At 38.9% G+C, this 18,335-nt stretch overlaps 1 protein-coding gene across 1 annotated transcript in view; it reads right to left on the bottom strand.

Moving 5' to 3' along the window:
- The window catches only part of RNF212B (ring finger protein 212B), a 21,631-nt gene extending 3,296 nt beyond the window's left edge, over positions 1-18,335 (bottom strand). Inside the window, exons 1-13 of the mRNA XM_029238189.1 lie at positions 18,233-18,335; positions 16,323-16,375; positions 15,742-15,816; positions 11,029-11,144; positions 9,932-9,992; positions 9,183-9,211; positions 8,022-8,068; positions 7,758-7,800; positions 7,539-7,599; positions 6,882-6,930; positions 1,268-1,307; positions 871-971; positions 109-170 (exon numbers count right to left, since the gene is read on the bottom strand). Of these exons, the coding sequence (XP_029094022.1) occupies positions 109-170; positions 871-971; positions 1,268-1,307; positions 6,882-6,930; positions 7,539-7,599; positions 7,758-7,800; positions 8,022-8,068; positions 9,183-9,211; positions 9,932-9,992; positions 11,029-11,144; positions 15,742-15,816; positions 16,323-16,375; positions 18,233-18,332 (837 nt within the window). The 5' untranslated portion in view covers positions 18,333-18,335. The remainder of the gene's footprint in view (positions 1-108; positions 171-870; positions 972-1,267; positions 1,308-6,881; positions 6,931-7,538; positions 7,600-7,757; positions 7,801-8,021; positions 8,069-9,182; positions 9,212-9,931; positions 9,993-11,028; positions 11,145-15,741; positions 15,817-16,322; positions 16,376-18,232) is intronic.

Here is an 18,335-nt window from a genome sequence, read left to right as displayed (position 1 = left end):
TGGTTACATTCTATCACCTTAACAAGAGACCAGAATGAGGCATTAAGTGTGCAGGCCTAACTGTGTGAGGTTTTCATGAGCAGACCAGTTAGACTGGCCAGGGCTCACCTGTAGGGCTGGTGGCTGGAAACCAGGAAGACCCTCTAGTGTGGTTCTGCTCTCCCTCTGACCTGGAGGATGGAATTAAATAGTGAAAGATAACTACCTGGGGCAGTTTCTCAGTATTGTTATTTATGCATCAGGATAAATAAGTGGTTCTTAATCTGCAGTACACTACTCAGAAGGGAAAAGACTGTTAGCTCAGCAATTCAAGAGGTGGGTTATAATATAAAGTCCATTCTTTTACTGTGAGGATGGGGTGGTGGCACAGAGGTCTGAGATTTGAGTTTAACTATGAGTAGAAAGATGTAGAGACAATACAAAGATTTTGGTGAGCTATGAAAGATGACAGCCCCTTATCACAAGGACTGGTAGCAGAGGTACCTTTTGGGAAAACATGAGGAGAAAAAAGGATGCTGGTTTTATCATTCTCATTCAGCACTAAGCTCCCAGCAATGCTGCAACATAGGGATCTCAAAAGAAACAAACAAAAAGCCAGTTTAATTCTACAGGCCAACCTTCTGGCTAAAGAGCAGAACTCTACTCCAGGTGACAGGATGAGTGATATTTAGGCGCAAGCCAAAGCCTGCCTTAACTGTGAAGGAAATGGGGTTAACTCTTAAAGAATATTAAGGAGTCAAACTTGAGACAGTGCTTTTTTCAGGGGCTGGGGTGTAAAAATCCCAACTTCTTTGCACCTTGAAAATCTTCATTTTAGTGTATATGTCAATGGTTGAAGCTCCACCCCTTTGGGAATGTTATTTAACTTACCTGAATTATTGGGGGTGAGGACTCCTATTTGACCTGAATCCCCACCACTTAGGGATGGTCTGAAAGAAAAAATCCCCTGTCCGGAGGAGGCAGGTGAAGGTCTAAGGAAGGGAAATAAAAGCATCAGCAGAGAAAAGGAAAGGTTGAAGTAAAAACCATGTGTAAAGGAAGAGCCTATACAGTTAAACCAGAGAGGAAATGAATCCCCTGCTTGCAACTCAGAATACAATTAAGTAATTCAGATGTATATTAGACACAGTACTGTTCAACCTTCTCTTTTCTTTACAAGGTAGATTATAAACTTCAGTGGTATAGGCCAGTGGAGAAGTAACCACAGGGCTGCTGGCAGACTGTCAGTGGGAACAGATCTCAAGTGAAAGGAAGCAGTATTACTTACCTATAAGATAGGCTGTGAGTGGAAGCTGGTGAAGGGGTTTCTGAAAAGCATAAAAATGAGCCTATGAGATAATTCATGAACCAAGAAGAGATCCAGGTATTCTGGGGGCCAGGGCAAAGGAACAGGGGATCAAAGATTTTGTTATATATGTTAGACTTGGGGGCTAATGGCAAGTGAAAAAGCCCACAAGTCACCTAGCAGTGGATCATAAAGGTGCTTTCCTCGTCCTTTCATGAGTTTATGGGCAAGGATCCATCACTGCCTTGATGCGTTCTAATGTATCTGTGCCTTGGTTTCCCCTCTAAGGTGAAGATTATCAGAAAGGATGGCTAAAGACAAAGGGTCATTAAATTGGCTGGGAGTGACAGCAGTAAAAATGTAGAGTAAGGACCTCCACAGATTCTCTCCATAAAAGGAATGAGAAAACTGGCAAAAATTGTCAGAATCAACTTCTTCAGAATTCTGGAAATTAACAAAGGGCTCTTAGCAATCTGGGGAATGTTTATTCCAGAAAAATAGCTGAATGTGAGTAAGAACAGTGAGCTTTGTGACATTTTAACTTGCCCTATTCCCATTTCTCCCTCTCCAGCTCCGTGGTAGCCTTGAAAATCAACAGTTTGGCAGTCATCATAGGGGATGGAATGGGGCTGGAGCTCTTTCAAAACCTCATTCCCAGAGAATTGTCATACTTGACCTGCCTAGTTGTTCACTGGAAGACTTCACTTGCAAGGCTGCCTTTATTTGACCTGACTTGGAGCCAAACTTACCAGGACTTGGAGCTTAAGAGTTCACCAAGTGTGAAAAGCTTTTTCCCCAGGAGTGTTTGTTGCAAATAATTAGAGGCACTTGTTTAGCCTGCCTGAGGAGGTGAATATCAGTTGGGGCAAACAATAGGCTAACCAAAAAGCATAAAAGGAAAAGCTGCGGAATGACCTGTCCACCGGGATTTTGAAAAGGAACAACAAGTTCTTGGGAATCTAGGCCATGTGCATGCACAGGGCTGTGTGCATGCTCAGTAAAGATTGAAAAGGCTCTAAGCTCTCACCTTGGGACTACCTTGAGGTCATACAAGCAGAAAGTGAAGGCTGAGGCACAGTCGTCAGCTGCATGTTGAAGGTGCACCCCAACGCACAGTCCCTCAGCAAACACTGAGGGATTTATTGGTACTAGGTGTTTAAGGAAAGCTCTGTCCAATCATTAGCTGAACACTAAGCTAACCAAATAGAGACTTCGGTGGCCACACGAGAAAGAATACAGATTTTACAGAATCAGTTTTAGAAAGTCACTAAACAAACAATGACAAACAGCAACAACAACAAACCTTGGGAAGGGAGGAAGTATCTGATTCTTAGAGTTGCCATGCTATATTATTTAGCTGTCCGGTTTTCAACAAAAAATTATGAAGCATGAAAGAAACAAGAAAGTATGATCTATGTAAAGGAAAAAAGCACAAGCAATAGAAACTGTCCTTGAGGAAGCTCAGATACATTGGATTTTAAAGACAAAGACTTTAAACCAGCGGTTCTTTTTTTTTTTTTTTGGCCACGTTGACAGACATGCGGGATCCTAGTTCCCCGAACAGGGATCGAACCCATATCCCCTGCAGTGGAAGCACAGTCTTAACCACTGGACTGCCAAGGAAGTCCCTAAATCAGCTATTTTAAACATGTTCAGTTAGCTAAAGGAAACCATGTCTAAAGCACTAAACAACAGTATGAGAATGGTCTCATCAAATAGAGAACACTAATAAAGAAATATTATATTAAAAAGAAGCAAATATAAGTTCTGGAATTGAAAAGTACAATAACTAAAATGTAAACTTCACTAGAGATATGAGCAGTCAGAAAAAAGAATCAGCAAATTTGAAGATAAATCAATTGAGATTATCCAGTATGAAGAAGAGAAAGAAAAAGGAATGAAGAAAAATGAACAAAGCCTCAAAGACCTTGGTGGAATACCATCAAGCACACCAGCATGTGCAAAATGGGAGTTCCAGAAGGAGAACAGAGAGGACCAAGGGCAGAAAGAATTATCTGAAGAAATAATGGCTGACAACTTCCCAAATTAGATGAAAACATTAATCTATACATCCAAGAAGCTCAACAAATCCCAAAGAGGATAAATCAAAGAGATCCGCACCTAGACTCATCATAAACTGTTGAAAGCTAAAGGCAAAAAAAGAAACTTGAAAGCAGCAAGAGAGAAGCCATTCATCACATGAAAGGGATTCTCAATAAAATTGGCACTGATTTCTCCTCAGAAACCTCAGAATATAGAAGGATAACGTATTCAAAATGCTGAAAGACTGTCAATCAAAAATTTTAAATCCAGCAAAACTATCCTTCAAAAATGAAGGAGAAATTAAGACACTCCCAGATGAGTGTCAAAATTAAGAGAATTCATCACTACCAAACCTGCTTTACAAGAAATACTAAAGAGAGTCCTTCAAGCTTAAGTGATAGGACACGAGACAGTAACTCAAATCTACATGAAGAAATAATAAAGGTCACTGGTAAAGATAACTACATTGATAAACATAAAAGTATAAGTGTATTTTTGTAACTTCCTCCTATCTGATTTAAAAGACAACTGCATAAAACATAATTATAAATTTATGTTGATGAGAACACAATTTTTAAAGATATAATCTATATAATAACAGCACAATGGAATGGAGAGGGGAATGGAACTATATAGGAGAAAAGCTTTTGTACACTGTTGAAATTAAGTTTGGTATAATCTGAACTAAATTGTTATAAATTATGATGTTAATTATGATGTTAATCCCTAAGAAAATAACAAAAAATATAGTGAAAGAAACAAGAAAGAAAGTAAAATGGTACACTAGAAAATAGCTGTTTAACACAAAAGACAGCAAAAATGGAGGAAGTGAGGAACAAAACATACATAAGACAAATAGAAAACAGGGACTTCCCTGGTGGTCCAGTGGTTAAGAATCCACGCTTCCACTGTAGGGGGCACAGGTTCAATCCCTGGTCGGGGAACTAAAATCCCACATGCTGTGTGGTGTGGAAAAAAAAAAAAAAAAAGACACATAGAAAACAAATAGCAAAATGGCAGAAGCAGTCTTTCCTTATTAATAATTACATTAAATGTAAATGTATTAAACTCTCCAATTAAAAGGCAGAAACTGGCCAAATGGTGAAAAAAGATCCAACTATACATCGTCTATGAAAGACTCACTGTAAATTCAAAGACACATATAGGTTTAAAGTAAAAGGATGGAAAAAGATATTCCACACAACAGTAAACAAAAGAGAGCTGGAATGGGTAATATCAGATAAATGCACTTTAAGACAACATTGTTACTAGAGACAAAGGTCAAAATGATAAAAGGGTCAACCCATCAAGAAGATATAACACTTATATATGCACTTAACAACAAAGTCCTAAAATACATGAAGCAAAAACTGACAGAATTGAAGAGAAAAGTAGACAATTCAACAATAATAGAGCTTTCAATACCCCACTTTCAATAATGGATAAAACAGCAAGACAGAAGATCAGCAAGAAAACAGAAGATTTAAATGGCACTATATACCAACTAAATCTAACAGATATCTATAGAACACTCCACCCAACAACAGCAGAATACACATTCTTTTCAAGTGTACAGGGAACTTTCCCCAGGATAGACAATGTTTTAGGCTATAAATTTAAAAGGATCTAAACCATACAAAGTATGTTGTTCAACAACAATGAAATGAAATTAAAATCAATTAACAGGAGGAAATTTGGGAAATTAACAATTATGTGGATAATCAACACTGCTAAGTAACTAATGGGTCAAAGAAAAGAAAATCACAGAAGTTAGAAAATACTTTGAGATGAATGAAAACAAAAACACAACATACTAAAACTTAAAAGGATGCAGTGAAAGCAGTGCTCAGAATGAAATTTATAACTGTAAAAGTCTATATTAAAAAAGCAGATCTCAAGTCAATAATGCTACCGTCCACTTTAAGAAACGAGGAGAACTAAACCCAAAAGCAGACGGAAAGAAAATGATTAGGGCAGAAATAAATGAAATAGAGAATAGAAAAATAATAGAGAAAAATCAAGAAAACTAAAAGTTGGTTCTTTGAAATGATAAACAAAATTGACTAATCCTGTGGGGTGAGGGGCAGGATAAATCTGGAGGCTGGGATTAACACATACATACTACTATATATAAAATAGATAACCCTGGTGGTGCAGTGGTTAAGAATCCGCCTGCCAGTGCAGTGGACAGGGGTTCGAGCCCTGGTCTGGGAAGATCCCACGTGCCGCAGAGCAACTAAGCCCGCACACCACAGCTACTGAGCCTGCACTCTACAGCCTGCAAGCCACAACTACTGAGCCCACGTGCCACAACTACTGAAGCCTGCGCACCTGGAGCCCGTGCTCCACAACAAGAAAAGCTACCGCAATGAGAGCACCACAACGAAGAGTAGCCCCTGCTCACTACAACCAGAGAAAGCCCACGCGCAGCAACGAAGACCTAGTGCAGCCAAAAATAAATAAATAAATAAATTAATTAAAAAAAAAAACAGATAACCAACAAGGACCTACTGTATAGCACAGGAAACTATACTCAATATTATATAATAACTTATAAGGGAAAAGAATCTTAAAAAATATATGTATATATAGATTCAGTTATATAAATATACATACATATGTATGTATATGTCTGTATTGGGTTGGCCAAAAAGTTCATTCGATTTTTTTCTGGAAGATGGTACGGATATATATATATATATCTCAATTGCTGTGCCGTACACCTGAAACTTAGATGATATTGTAAATCAACTATACTTTAATTTAAAAATTTTTTTAAAATAAACTTCCTTTTTAGAACTGTTAAAAAAATGGACTAATCTTTAGCCAGGCTGTCCAAGAAAAAAGAAGAAAGCCCCAAATAACTAAAATCAGAAATAAAAGAGAGTATTACTACTAACCTGACAGAAATAAATTGGCTAGAGCACCTACGTTTTTCAAAGGGGTGAATATGAAAGAACTGGAGGGAGGCTATTTGGTGAATTTCAAAAATGGTTATCCAGGAAGAGATCTGTGAATTTCAAAACTGCCTCTTGGGAAAGAAAGGGAAATCCTCTCCAAGTATACTCTATGGACTGACTAATGCCTTGAAAAACAGTAATAACAGTAATAGTTCTAAGGGGAAAGAGACAAGAAATTAAGTAGGTGGAACCAAAGTATTTCTTCACTGGAATATTTTTGTGTTTGATACACAGTGAAGAAGCCAGATACCCTTCAGGCTAACATAATTGGCATCTAGTTAATCTTTCTTTTAGATCTAACTTCTACTGCCATCTTGTGGCAATTAAAATCCAGGTCAATTATTTTAAAAGTTACTCTCCAGTCTCCTGACCAGAGGGTTTCAATGACTTTCTAATACTCAAGTTTCAATTTTCCCCTTATCAGTTTGAGAACAGAAATATCATTACTTGAAAAGTTGTATCTGGATACCTGGAACCACCTTCTGGAGAAAAAGTAAAATGGCATTATATTATGCACAGAAAACCAGAAATCTGCTGGTATCTGCTCAGAATGTGTTGGCTTCTGACTCCTTCCCCTACACTGCCCCTCTCACCAGTAAAAGAGTCTCTTGGAGTGCTCCTTCCCTGCAGCGCTCTGGCTCCCTGAGGGACAAATAATAAACATTAATAAATATATCCCGGGGCTTCCCTGGTGGCGCAGTGGTTGAGAGTCCGCCTGCCGATGCAGGGGACACGGGTTCCTGCCCCGGTCCGGGAGGATCCCACATGCCACGGAGCGACTAGGCCCGTGAACCATGACCGCTGAGCCTGCCCGTCTGGAGCCTGTGCTCCGCAACAGGAGAGGCCACAACAGTGAGAGGCCCGCGTACCGCCAAAAAAATAATAATAATAAAATAAATAAATATATCCCGATTCTCTGGCTTCCATATTTCATGCTATGGCTATACACTGAAGCATATGTTTTTCTCCCAGAGTGGGTACGTGACTCCAGGAAGGATCCACACTTTATTCCTTCCAAAATGAACATGATGGACACTGTTAATGCAGTCCACTATTTTCACCCCTATTCATTCCGAGTCATGAATTAGGTCAGCTTCTAACATCAGGTCTGAATTGCTGAAAGAGAGTCCAGGCATGGCATCAGATAATTCATGCCAAAATCAATATAAGTTTAATATTCTTGCTTTAATCTTGGCTTTCATTTAGCATTAGAAGTCTCAATCTGAAAAGATAATGTGAATATTTCTTACCTGTCCCAAGTTACTAAAGCCAGCCCCTCTATAAAGGATAGATTCCACTGAGGAGGACCGACTGTACAAGGCAAAACAAAAAGGAAAAAACAAACCTGGTATTAAACTTTTACACAGACATAAAGTCTCCTCAGTCCCTGTCTCAGCCGTATCTAGGCATTTCTTTCATCTTGATCTTTTGCCAACAGTTCTAATGCTGCTGTGTAGCTTTCTACTCACCTGACCACTTGGCTGCTATGCTGAGAACTGGGTCGTGGAGTAACTGAAAGGGAATAAAATGCAGAATGAAAAGTTGCCACCAATGGCGCGCCCTGCCTTGCCTAGCCTACATGTTGCAAGTGAGTGTCCAGGAGTATGGCCTTTTCATATCATACATAAGATTCAGAAAATCACATTATACTTTCTGAGAGGAAACCATCTTCCATATGGGAAAAGGATATTTACTCATCTCACACAGATATTAGGGCAAAACATGGTCTCTACCTGACTGTGATGGAGAAGTAATGCCCACTGGTCGAGGTGTGGTTGACCTGCAAGGAAAAAAAAAAAAAAAAGAAAGGCAGCTCTATTTTCTCTAAGAAGAACTTAGTGCCACCTTAGAGGATCAATCAGGTCATTATTTACAGAAATAACAGCCTTCTCTCTGAGCACAGATTGCTTACTAATCATGTATTACAGGTATTAGCCCAAAATACAGAGGCAAGCTTTCCATATGGGACTCCTTGGCTCTCCAATTTCCTAAACAAAATCTTCTCCACTTCTCTATTGCCCATAATAGAAGTTCTGAAGTCCTTCTTTCTTCCTTCCCATAGTGCCTTACCAGGTGCTCTCAACTTTACATATATCTATCCATCTGTCCATCCATTCATACATCTGCCATTCCCTCACTCCCTCCATCCCCTCTTCCATCTACCCACAGACATTTATTTAGTGCTCATAAGTCTTAGATCCTGAACTTACAAAGATAACTAGAATATGGTTCCTATTTTTGAGAGGCTCACAGGCTAGTGGGAGAGACAAAAAGAAAAAGAGCAACGTAAGTGTTATAATGGGTATGTCAGAAGTATGGAAGTATGATAGAACACTAGATTTTAGCTTCTGTGAGTCAGGGGCCATGTCTTTTTAATCCACCAATGCAGAGCTGATATTAAAAATATATAATAACTGGTAGGGTACAGACATTTACAATTAGAATAATCGGTGATGTACACCCAACACCTAACACAGTGCTTCACAAACAGTAAGTACTTAATGAATATTTATTGAATAAATGAATAATAGAACATCTAACTCTGCCTAATAAAGTGCTGACAGAGGAAATGACACATGAGTTCAATTTTGAGGGGTGAGTAGGATTTCATAAGGTGACGGTCAAGGGTGAGCATTCATCCAAGATTTTAGTTCAGCACTTTTCAGTGAGGAGCTCTTTTTTGGAGAAGTGAAAAATGAATTCATAAACCATTCCCTCCACCGCAGAGCCGACACAGGAGCTACAGCCAAGTGCCAAGAAAGGATAGAATTCACTTTGCTGTACAGCAGAAACTAACACAACATTGTAAAGCAACTATACTCCAATTTAAAAAAAAAAAAAAGAAAGGATAGAAATTTTCAAAGAGGGATGGTATGGGGCCTGATAAAACTGACCTGCTTCCTTGGTACCAACTTGGAGATTCCTGTAGGTGAAAAAAATGGGAGTGAAGGAAGCTGTAGCTCAATGGTCCCAATCAATGGATCTTACTTGTCAGATAGCTAAGCTGCAATGTCCTCTAGTTGTGGTTACTAAGATGCCCAATAGAAGAAAAAACAGCAACAGTGAGTGTTTCCTCAGAAAATTATTAGCTTTGGGGAGAGAAAATTTTAGTTCCTCTTCACAAAAACACATTGGGAATCCTGTAGACTGATACATGTGGGGAAATATAGAGAGTCTATGGGGAGAGCAAGGAAAATGACAGGATTACAATGTGCTAGAAGAGTTACAAGAGTAAGATCAAAAGGAACATTATATAAACACAAAGGACAATCTTGGGAAGAGACAAATGTCCAGGAAATAGAGTTTGAGGGACAGGAAAGGTCCTGAGGTGCCTTGGGATTCTTGAAGACAAATTTTAAGTTACCACAGATATCTCTTCTATAAGAGAGCTTCCCATGTGTTATGCCATGGACTCACTGATATTCGAGAATAGGTTACCACTGTGCTAGATTTTGTCCTTTCATCCCTCCAAGGTCTTCTGTGGCCTCGTCCATTTACTACAGTGTGCTTGCTGTACAAATATTATCAATTATTACCAGCCATAATGTGAAAAAGGTTAGGAAACACTAATTCTATTCAGTCAGCTAGATAGATGGGCCTAGTAAGAGAGAAAATAATAGTATGGAAAATCTATTTCATTCACCTTTAGGATGGCTAGCAATTTCTTCAGTTCTCCATTCTCTTTCCTTAAGACTGACAGCTCTCTAGGCAAAAGATGGAAAAAGAAACAATCAGCTCCAGCAGGTCAGTGGGATAAAAAACCTGATTTTTATTATCAACATCTAGTTAATGCTTCCGGAGAGATACTTGCCACTATACAAGGTATTTCTGTCAGAGATCTGGTGATTCAGGGGGGCAATGGCAGGGTTTTGGTGGTGAGAAGAATCAGGTGGACAAAATAAACAGTCACTTGGTATGATTTCAGAAGTTTACACAGAACTGCATTTCCTCTCCACACATTTTCCCCTGGCCTGCTGCTGTCTGAAAATTTCCATCAGGGATTCCATCTTTTAGCTTAAGATTTCCAAAAGAACATGGACTTCCCTGGTGGCGCAGTGGTTAAGAATCTGCCTGCCAATGCAGGGGACACGGGTTCAATCCCTGGTCTGGGAAGATCCCACATGCTGTGGAGAAACTAAGCCCGTGCGCCACAACTACTGAACCTGCACTCTAGAACCCATGAGCCACAACTACTGAGCCTGTGTGCCACAACTACTGAGCCCATGCGCCACAGCTACTGAAGCCCGTGCGCTCTAGGGCCCACGTGCTGCAACTACTGAAGCCTGCGCACCTAGAGCCCATGCCCAGCAACAAAAGAAGCCACCGCAATGAGAAGCCCCAACACCACAATGAAGAGTAGCCCCTGCTTGCTGCAACTAGAGAAAGCCTGCGTACAGCAACAAAGACCCAACGCAGCCAAAAAAAACACACCCTCCTAGAGGTAACATTTTAAATCTTCCATCATTATTACTGTGAAAAAGTCATGTCTGATTTCTCTGAAGAAGTAGTTTTCGACAGATGGAAGTAAAAGGGGAAAGCTATAAAGTAGGGAAGGCCCCTTGAGGGAAGAAAGAGAAAAATAAAATGGAGATTGAGAGACCAAAAATTCTGTACCTGACTTAACCAAGACAAACATAAACACACATGGAGCAATTTTTAGGCTTTGGAACCGTAAGGAAATAAGGGCTACAGCTTCTATGAGAAGAAAAAGGCTCTCTGGTGATTTCATTCATCACTTACTTGTCCTGGTTAGTCAGTGTTTGCTGTGCCTCCTGCGTGGCTGCTTCTAACTTGGTAATTCTATGCTTATAAAAGGCGATGAGGAGATCTGTTTGCTTCTTCTGGAAACTCCACACCTACTAGGGAAAAACAGACTTTTGACATACGACCCCCATAACTCCTTTCCCCTTACTTGTAGCAACAAATAGAAACCCATCAATTCATACTCTATTACTGATCATTTTCTTCTGGAGCATCTGACCTAATTCATGATTCCCCAAAACTAGGGAAAGCCAAAGGTTTTCATTTCCAGAAAAGTGCCTTCCTAATATCTTAATGAGAACATTCTGACATAGAATGACCCTTTAAAAATATAACCATTCATCTTGAGCAAGAAGTGACAACCAAAAAAATGTTTCCAAGCTTAGAACTGGTTCTGACCTTACTTTTTTACTATTAGCTTGGACTCAGCTTCCACATTCCTAGCTCTACAGAGCACTGGTAACCAATTTACTTTCCCTAAGATACTCACACATAGACACTTGTAGGCTGTTTATGTTGCTACAGTAAAGGGCAAAGAGGCACAGAAGGAGATTTACCTATTCCTGAATTTTATTTCTGGCCATGGGTAAATAATTTTATCTTTTGCTTTAATTTACCATTTGATATACTGATGTGCCTATCATGGGATTACTGAATCAGATCAAAAGTTAATATGTGGAAAGTATTTTAGCTTTGTCAGGTTCTACTTTTGAATACACAGCAGTATTCAGGTCTCATTTGTTTCCTCCCTACTCACACCGTAAACCTTTTTTCTTAGGTCCTTCCTAGATCTGGTACTTTTGTCATAAACTTTTTGTTCTCATTTAATTTGCAAGTTGCTTTTGCCACCTTACTAAAGAATTCTACTTCCGAATTTATATAGTCTCTACACTCTTTCCTTTCTACTCAAAAGCAAACTAAACTAATTCTACGCAGATAAGAATTCACTGTAATCTATTTTTTTAAATTTGTTCTTGTTTTCAATAAAAGTAAAACATATTCATTTTAGAAAATTTGAACAATGCAGAAGCAGAAAAAAGGCACTCAATCCTGGGAGTTATCTAAAATGGCAAAGGGTTGGCGAGCAATAGATACTACGGATAGATACAATATATAGCCAAGAGACCTACTAACCTACGTGCCAAAACTACTTTGGTGCTCAAAGAGATTTGAGCAAAAAAGAATCCTAAAAATGCTTCCTTATCAAAAGCAAGGGGACTTCCCTGGTGGTCCAGTGGTTAAGACTCCACGCTTCCACTGCACGGGGCACAGGTTCGATCCCTAGTCGGGGAACTAAGATCCTACAAGCCACGTGGCACAGCCAGGGAGTTAAGTTTTGGGTTGCACAGTTTGTGATCAAAGCCTCTCACACTGGGGCTTAAGGTTCCTCGACCTGCTCAGCAGTGATAAAGAACTCAACTACACTGTTTCAGAAGTCTTAAAAACTGACAGATAAACTTTTTCTTTTCGGGTAAAATAATCTTCAACTAAATAAAACCTTTCTTCAAAGGCACCATTGATTATCTCAGCTGTTCAGTCTTTAAATTCAAGTGAGGGATGGGAAACTGCTCTGATCTATTTATGAGATCAGGTCTTGACCTGATTTTATTCAAACGATTTATATGGTAGTTATTTAAGTATGTTAGCAAAACATATGACTTCCAAGTCAGCCAACTAATGATCAGGGCCAGCTGCCTGTATTTGTAAGTAAAGTTTTACTGGAATACAGTCATACCCATTTGTTTACAGATTGCCTGTGGCTGTTGTTCTGTGCTACAACAGCAGAGTTGAGTAGCTGCAACAGAGGTTGCATAGCCTGCAAAACCTAAAATATTTACTAACCTTTCAAGAAAAAGTTTGTCAGTCCCAACACTAAATTTATGAAAGTCTTTCTTGGGCTTCCCTGGTGACACAGTGGTTAAAAATCAGCCTGTCAATGCAGGGGACACAGGTTCGAGCCCTGGTTGGGGAAGATCCCCCATGCCGCGGAGCAACTAAGTCTGTGTGCCACAACTACTGAGCCTGCGCTCTACAGCCCGAGAGCCACAACTACTGAAGCCCACGTGCCTAGAGCTCGTGTTCCACAACAAGAGAAGCCACTGCAATGAGAAGCCCGCACACCACAACCAAGAGTAGCCCCTGTTCACCACAACTAGAGAAAGCCCGCGTGCAGCAACGAAGACCCAATGCAGCCCAAAATAAATAAATAAATTCATTTAAAAAAAAAGTCTTTCTCTGTATTTTCATTTATCTTTTTTTTTTTTGGCCGCGCCGTATGGCATGTGGGATCTTCGTTCCCCAAGCAGGGATCAAACCCATGCCCCCTGTACTGGGAGCGCAGAGTCTTAACCACTGGCCCACAAGGGAAGTCTCTCTGTATTTTCATTTGCGCCTTTTGCTCTGAATTTGTCTTTCTTTGTGAACCTATATCTTTCCCTCTCTTTCTCTCAACCTCTTCTCTCTCTTTATTTCCTACTCTATTTGATGCTCGATGTTGTCTGTTCTTCCTATTTGTATTTACTTAATGGACATTTATGTTACTTCTTCTTAATTTTAAAGTGGATGGGCCCAACAAAATGGGAGAAAATGTTTGCAAATCACATATGTGGTGAAGGACTTGTACCTAGAATATATAAAAAACTCTTACAACTAATAATAAAAAGGCAATCTGACTTAAAAATGGGCAAAGGATCTGAATAGATATTACTTTAAAGATGACAAACAGCCAATAAGCACATGAGAAGATGCTCAACATCATTAATCATCAGAGAAATGAAAATCAAAACCACACCGAGATAGCACTTCACACCACTAGGATGATTATTATAAAAAAAGACAGATAAAACAGGTATGGGTGAGGATATGGAGAAATCAAAACCCTCATACACTGCTGGTAAAAATGTAAAATGTGCAAGCACTTGGGAAAACAGTCTGGCAGTTCCAAAAGTTAAACATAGAGTTACCATTTGATCCAGTGATCTAATTCCTATGTATATATCCAAGAGAAATGAATATATGTCCACATAAAAACTTGTATACAAATATTCACAGCAGCATTATTCATAATAGCCAAAAAGTGGAAATAACCTAAATGTCCCTCAATGGATGAATGAATACGTGAAACGTATATCCAGCTATATAATGGATTATTATTTGGTCATAAAAAGCAATAAAGTACTAATGAAGTTCTAATACATTCTACAACATGGATAAACCTTGAACACATTATGCTAAGGGAAAGCAGTGCAGGATTCAGACAATAAATAAATTATATAATGTTAGAGATAAGACCTATGATGAAAAATAAAGCAGGGTAAGAAGTAGACTTGGGGCTGCTATTTGAGATATGAGAGTCAGTAAAGGTCTGACTGAGGAAGAAAAATATGAGCAGAAGCCTGAATGAGACAATCTAGACAGTACTTGGATCAGTTATTCAACTTCACAGATTGGGAAAACACATTTTCAGACATTGCTGACTTCACCAAACGGGCACTTCACTACAGTGATGATTAACTGACCCTTTTCATGTATTTTATCTTGATTACTTGACCATGTGTATTTGGTCCCATGATTAGGCAGGGTAGAATTTAGACTACATATAATTTCTCTCCTGATCATTAACTAACCCCTGGTTTAGTTATTAACCAAAGCTCTGCTCTTTCTCTTGTTCATGTGACCTTGTTTACATTTCTCCTTGAGTCTCAGCTGGATTTTATCTCCCCATAATGTTAAATAGTATCTCAGATATGATGGTTCACCCAAGCAGCTAAAAGCAGGATGCAGTGAAAGCCTTAATTTCCCTTCCTCTATCTCCAGAGTCAGGATTGAGGGGGAGACACCAAAGAAAAATTAAACCTACTGTCTTCAGCCAAACATGACAAAGGACCATCTTCACGTTTAATAAAAAAATATTCTCGTAAGAACGAGAAGAGTAGAGAAGAAAAATAGTGATAAAATCTCAAGAAATGTGCCCAGATAGCAATCCCATGAGGCTATGAAATGATCTTGGTGGAGAACTGGAGAGTGGAAGGGAAAAACCAAAGTTTTTAGAATTTGGGAACTTTCTCAAATGGTTGTCCTGTCTCCTCTTCACTTCCTTCCACAATTCTATTGCTCCTGACCAAGTCAATGGCATGACAACATATCACGCATCAGGAAAAGAAAAATATCTTCCAAAATCCAGGGAACCTATTATAAATACTAACTGAAGAATTAAATATATATGTGTTGCTAAGAGAGGTTATTGAAAAATAAGAGTGGAGAACAAGAAATCCGTTTTTGAACTTAGGTCTATAAGCAAAAGCTTGAAAGTTTGGCTACTAAATCCATTGTTTGCAGGGTCAGGCCTGTATATTCAAAGCAATTTTTAGAAGATTCATTAAATGTGTGAAGAAAGAAGACAAAGCTCTCTAGAACCTTTTTTATCCTCAAAAATTACTAAATAGAACTAGGAACCACAAGGCAAGATGTCAGCTACATAGAAGTTTTTACAGCCTATCACAGATTCTGGGTGAGTAAAAAGTTAACTGTTGAGATATTTATCATCAGGGAAGAAAGCAAACAGGGCAGCCAATTTCTCCCCATTGTATACAAATATACGAATGCAGTTCAAAGAGAACCTCTGGAAAAGAAATAAGATGCATTTATAACTTGCCTGGAAAATCAGATTTTCTTCACTTTTATTTCTCATACCTGAGAGATGTGACTAAAATACTGCAAAGCTGTCTCCATAGGGCTTTTGAAGTACATCTTCTCCTGAGGTTTCAGCTATGAAGAGAGTAAGACACATCCACAATGGAATGAAATAAAATACAGGCAAATATGGTTAAAGACATAGCACCCTTTCTAAAGCACCAGGTATTATTTCACTGTGCTAAAAGGGCGATCACTATTGCGCTAGGAAATGTAGACTACATATCCTAATCCTTCTTACCTCATGCTTCTGTGACAGTAGTCACAAATCCACAAATAATTTTTTTATCTCTAGTTTACCTCCTTTTTTTTTCAATTGCTATCTACACGTTTTGTTTGTTCCTTTTTTTAAAAAAAAAATTGCAGTTTTTTTTTTTTTGGCCATGCCACGTGGCTTGCAGGATCTTAGTTCCCTGACCAGGGATTGAACCCAGGCCCCCACGGTGAAAGCCCCAAGTCCTAACCACTGGACCACCAGGGAATTCCCCCAAAATTTCAGTTCTTAGCCACTGTATTCTTTGTATAGTTCCTACGCACCAGGAATGAGATAAGATTGTTTGTGACGGGGAGGAAAAACTTACATTATCAGAAAGAGCCAGATACTTGCAGGCAGTTCCACAAACAGCACATTTTTCTAGTGGGGAAAGGGGGAAAAAATGTTTGGTTCTTATGGGCATGAGGTAAGATTTTCCTAAAGTACATGATAACAGTCAAGTAGGCTAGCTAATGAAAAGAGGGTTCTTACTGAATTCAAAATGTCATTGTGCTATAAAAGGACATCGACTTGAGCTCCATTCTCGAAATCAGTGTTTCCAAACTTGTATGTTGATGAGAAGTAAGGCTTTCACACTGTACCTCTACCCATCTTCCTTTTTATAAATTCCCAGTTTTCTTCTGCAGGTGAGGGACAGTAGCCTCCCAGCAGGAGTACAGGAGTGTACATTTACTAGAGTCTGGGAAGAGTACCAAAGATCTCAACTTTAAGTTATTGTTTTTTATTCTATCTACATGACAGTAGGCACACATTAGGCACCATAAGAAACTCTCCAATTATTCCTGCCTTGTTCTCACCTTGCTAATATTCCTGGATATTGTTTTGAAGCTCTCCTACTCTCATTCTCTAATTAACCCAATCTGAAAGATGTGGAAATTAAAATTCCTCATCTTCCTGTGAAGTTAAAATTTTAGTAGTGGTGCTGGTTATTGATTAAGATAAATGCCATGTCCGGAGAAAACATCACATGACCTATGCTTCACCGAGACAAACTGCTCCAAAGTGAGCTGCTGTTACCATAGTAATAGCTTTGTTACATTAGCAGATAACTTTAAAGGGTCATGAGATTCACATAGAGGAAAAGCTTCTCCAGAGGCTACCTAACCTGACTCTTCTTTCCTTGGGGATGAAGTTTTTCCCCATCTTCCTTCCATATTATTATCAGAGTGAGCTAGCAAGTGCAAATCATTCTTCTATTTAAGAAAAAGACAAGACAAAGAAACTTCCACAGCTCTCCATCACCTGCAGGATAAAGTTCAGGTTCTTTAGCCTGGTATATAGAGCCTTCCATCATATGGCCACTACCTACCACTCTAGCCTCATCTCTCACCATTTCTTACTTTATCCTTTTATGCTCTACCAACCCCAACCACATATACTTCCCTGTACTAAGTTTAATGATGTTGTATTCCTTTACACATGCTGTTCTCTTAAACCAGAATGATCTTCCCTGCCTAATTCACTTGGCAGACTCCAGTTTATTACTCAAAACTCTATTGAAACAACACTTCTTCTATGAAATTTTCCCTGATCAAAACATCTTAAGTCCCTCTTCTGGACCTACTACCCAGAATACATACCTACAGAATATAATACGTACCTTGTAAGTATTTTAGCATTAAGAAAAAAAAGACACACCTTAAATTTGTCTCTTCTAAGACTTAACAGCTGCAAGAACTTGGTCAATTCGCCTATTTGAACCAGCTCCTCATTTGTAAAATGAGTCTACTAATAATTACCTCCTGGGATTGTGGTGAGGATACATAAAACTGGTACACATGAAAATACTTTTTAAACCACAAAGGTATCACCCACCACTATCACCATCGTCAACATTTCTAATTAAATTGATTTCACAGGTTTTACTACTTCCCATTAGAAATGGCTCTTGTTATCTAACACTTTCCCAATTTCTATTCATTATTTTTATTTTTTCTCTTTCCTCTAATCAGTCTGATAACCTTGTGGCTTTCCCTGCCACAGGCTTCAGAACACTGACAAGCACCTTTTGATGTTCAAGTAATAGATAGTCCATTTGCTAAATCATTCCTTTTAATGGATTCCTCCAATTTTCATAATCAACAGTTTCCTATTATACCCACACCACCTTCGGCCTACTAAGTGATTTTTATTCCAAGTTACACAGAGAAATGGTTAATCATTATTTCTAGGTTAAAAACATTTTTGCCTGAATCTGAAAACAGTTAAATCACTCACCCAGAGTCAAACACTTTTTACAGAAAATATGGCCACAGCTGGTGACAAAGAAATGGGCCCCATCTTTTCGGAAACACAGGTTGCAGTGAAACCAATCCATTCT

This window comes from Monodon monoceros, unplaced genomic scaffold, assembly GCF_005190385.1.
Source record: "Monodon monoceros isolate NGI ecotype Baffin Bay Population unplaced genomic scaffold, NGI_Narwhal_1 Super_Scaffold_21, whole genome shotgun sequence".
In the NCBI taxonomy this organism is placed as follows: Eukaryota; Metazoa; Chordata; class Mammalia; order Artiodactyla; family Monodontidae; genus Monodon; species Monodon monoceros.
Note: the sequence above shows the minus strand (reverse complement) of the source record. Positions and strands in the feature narration are given on the sequence as shown.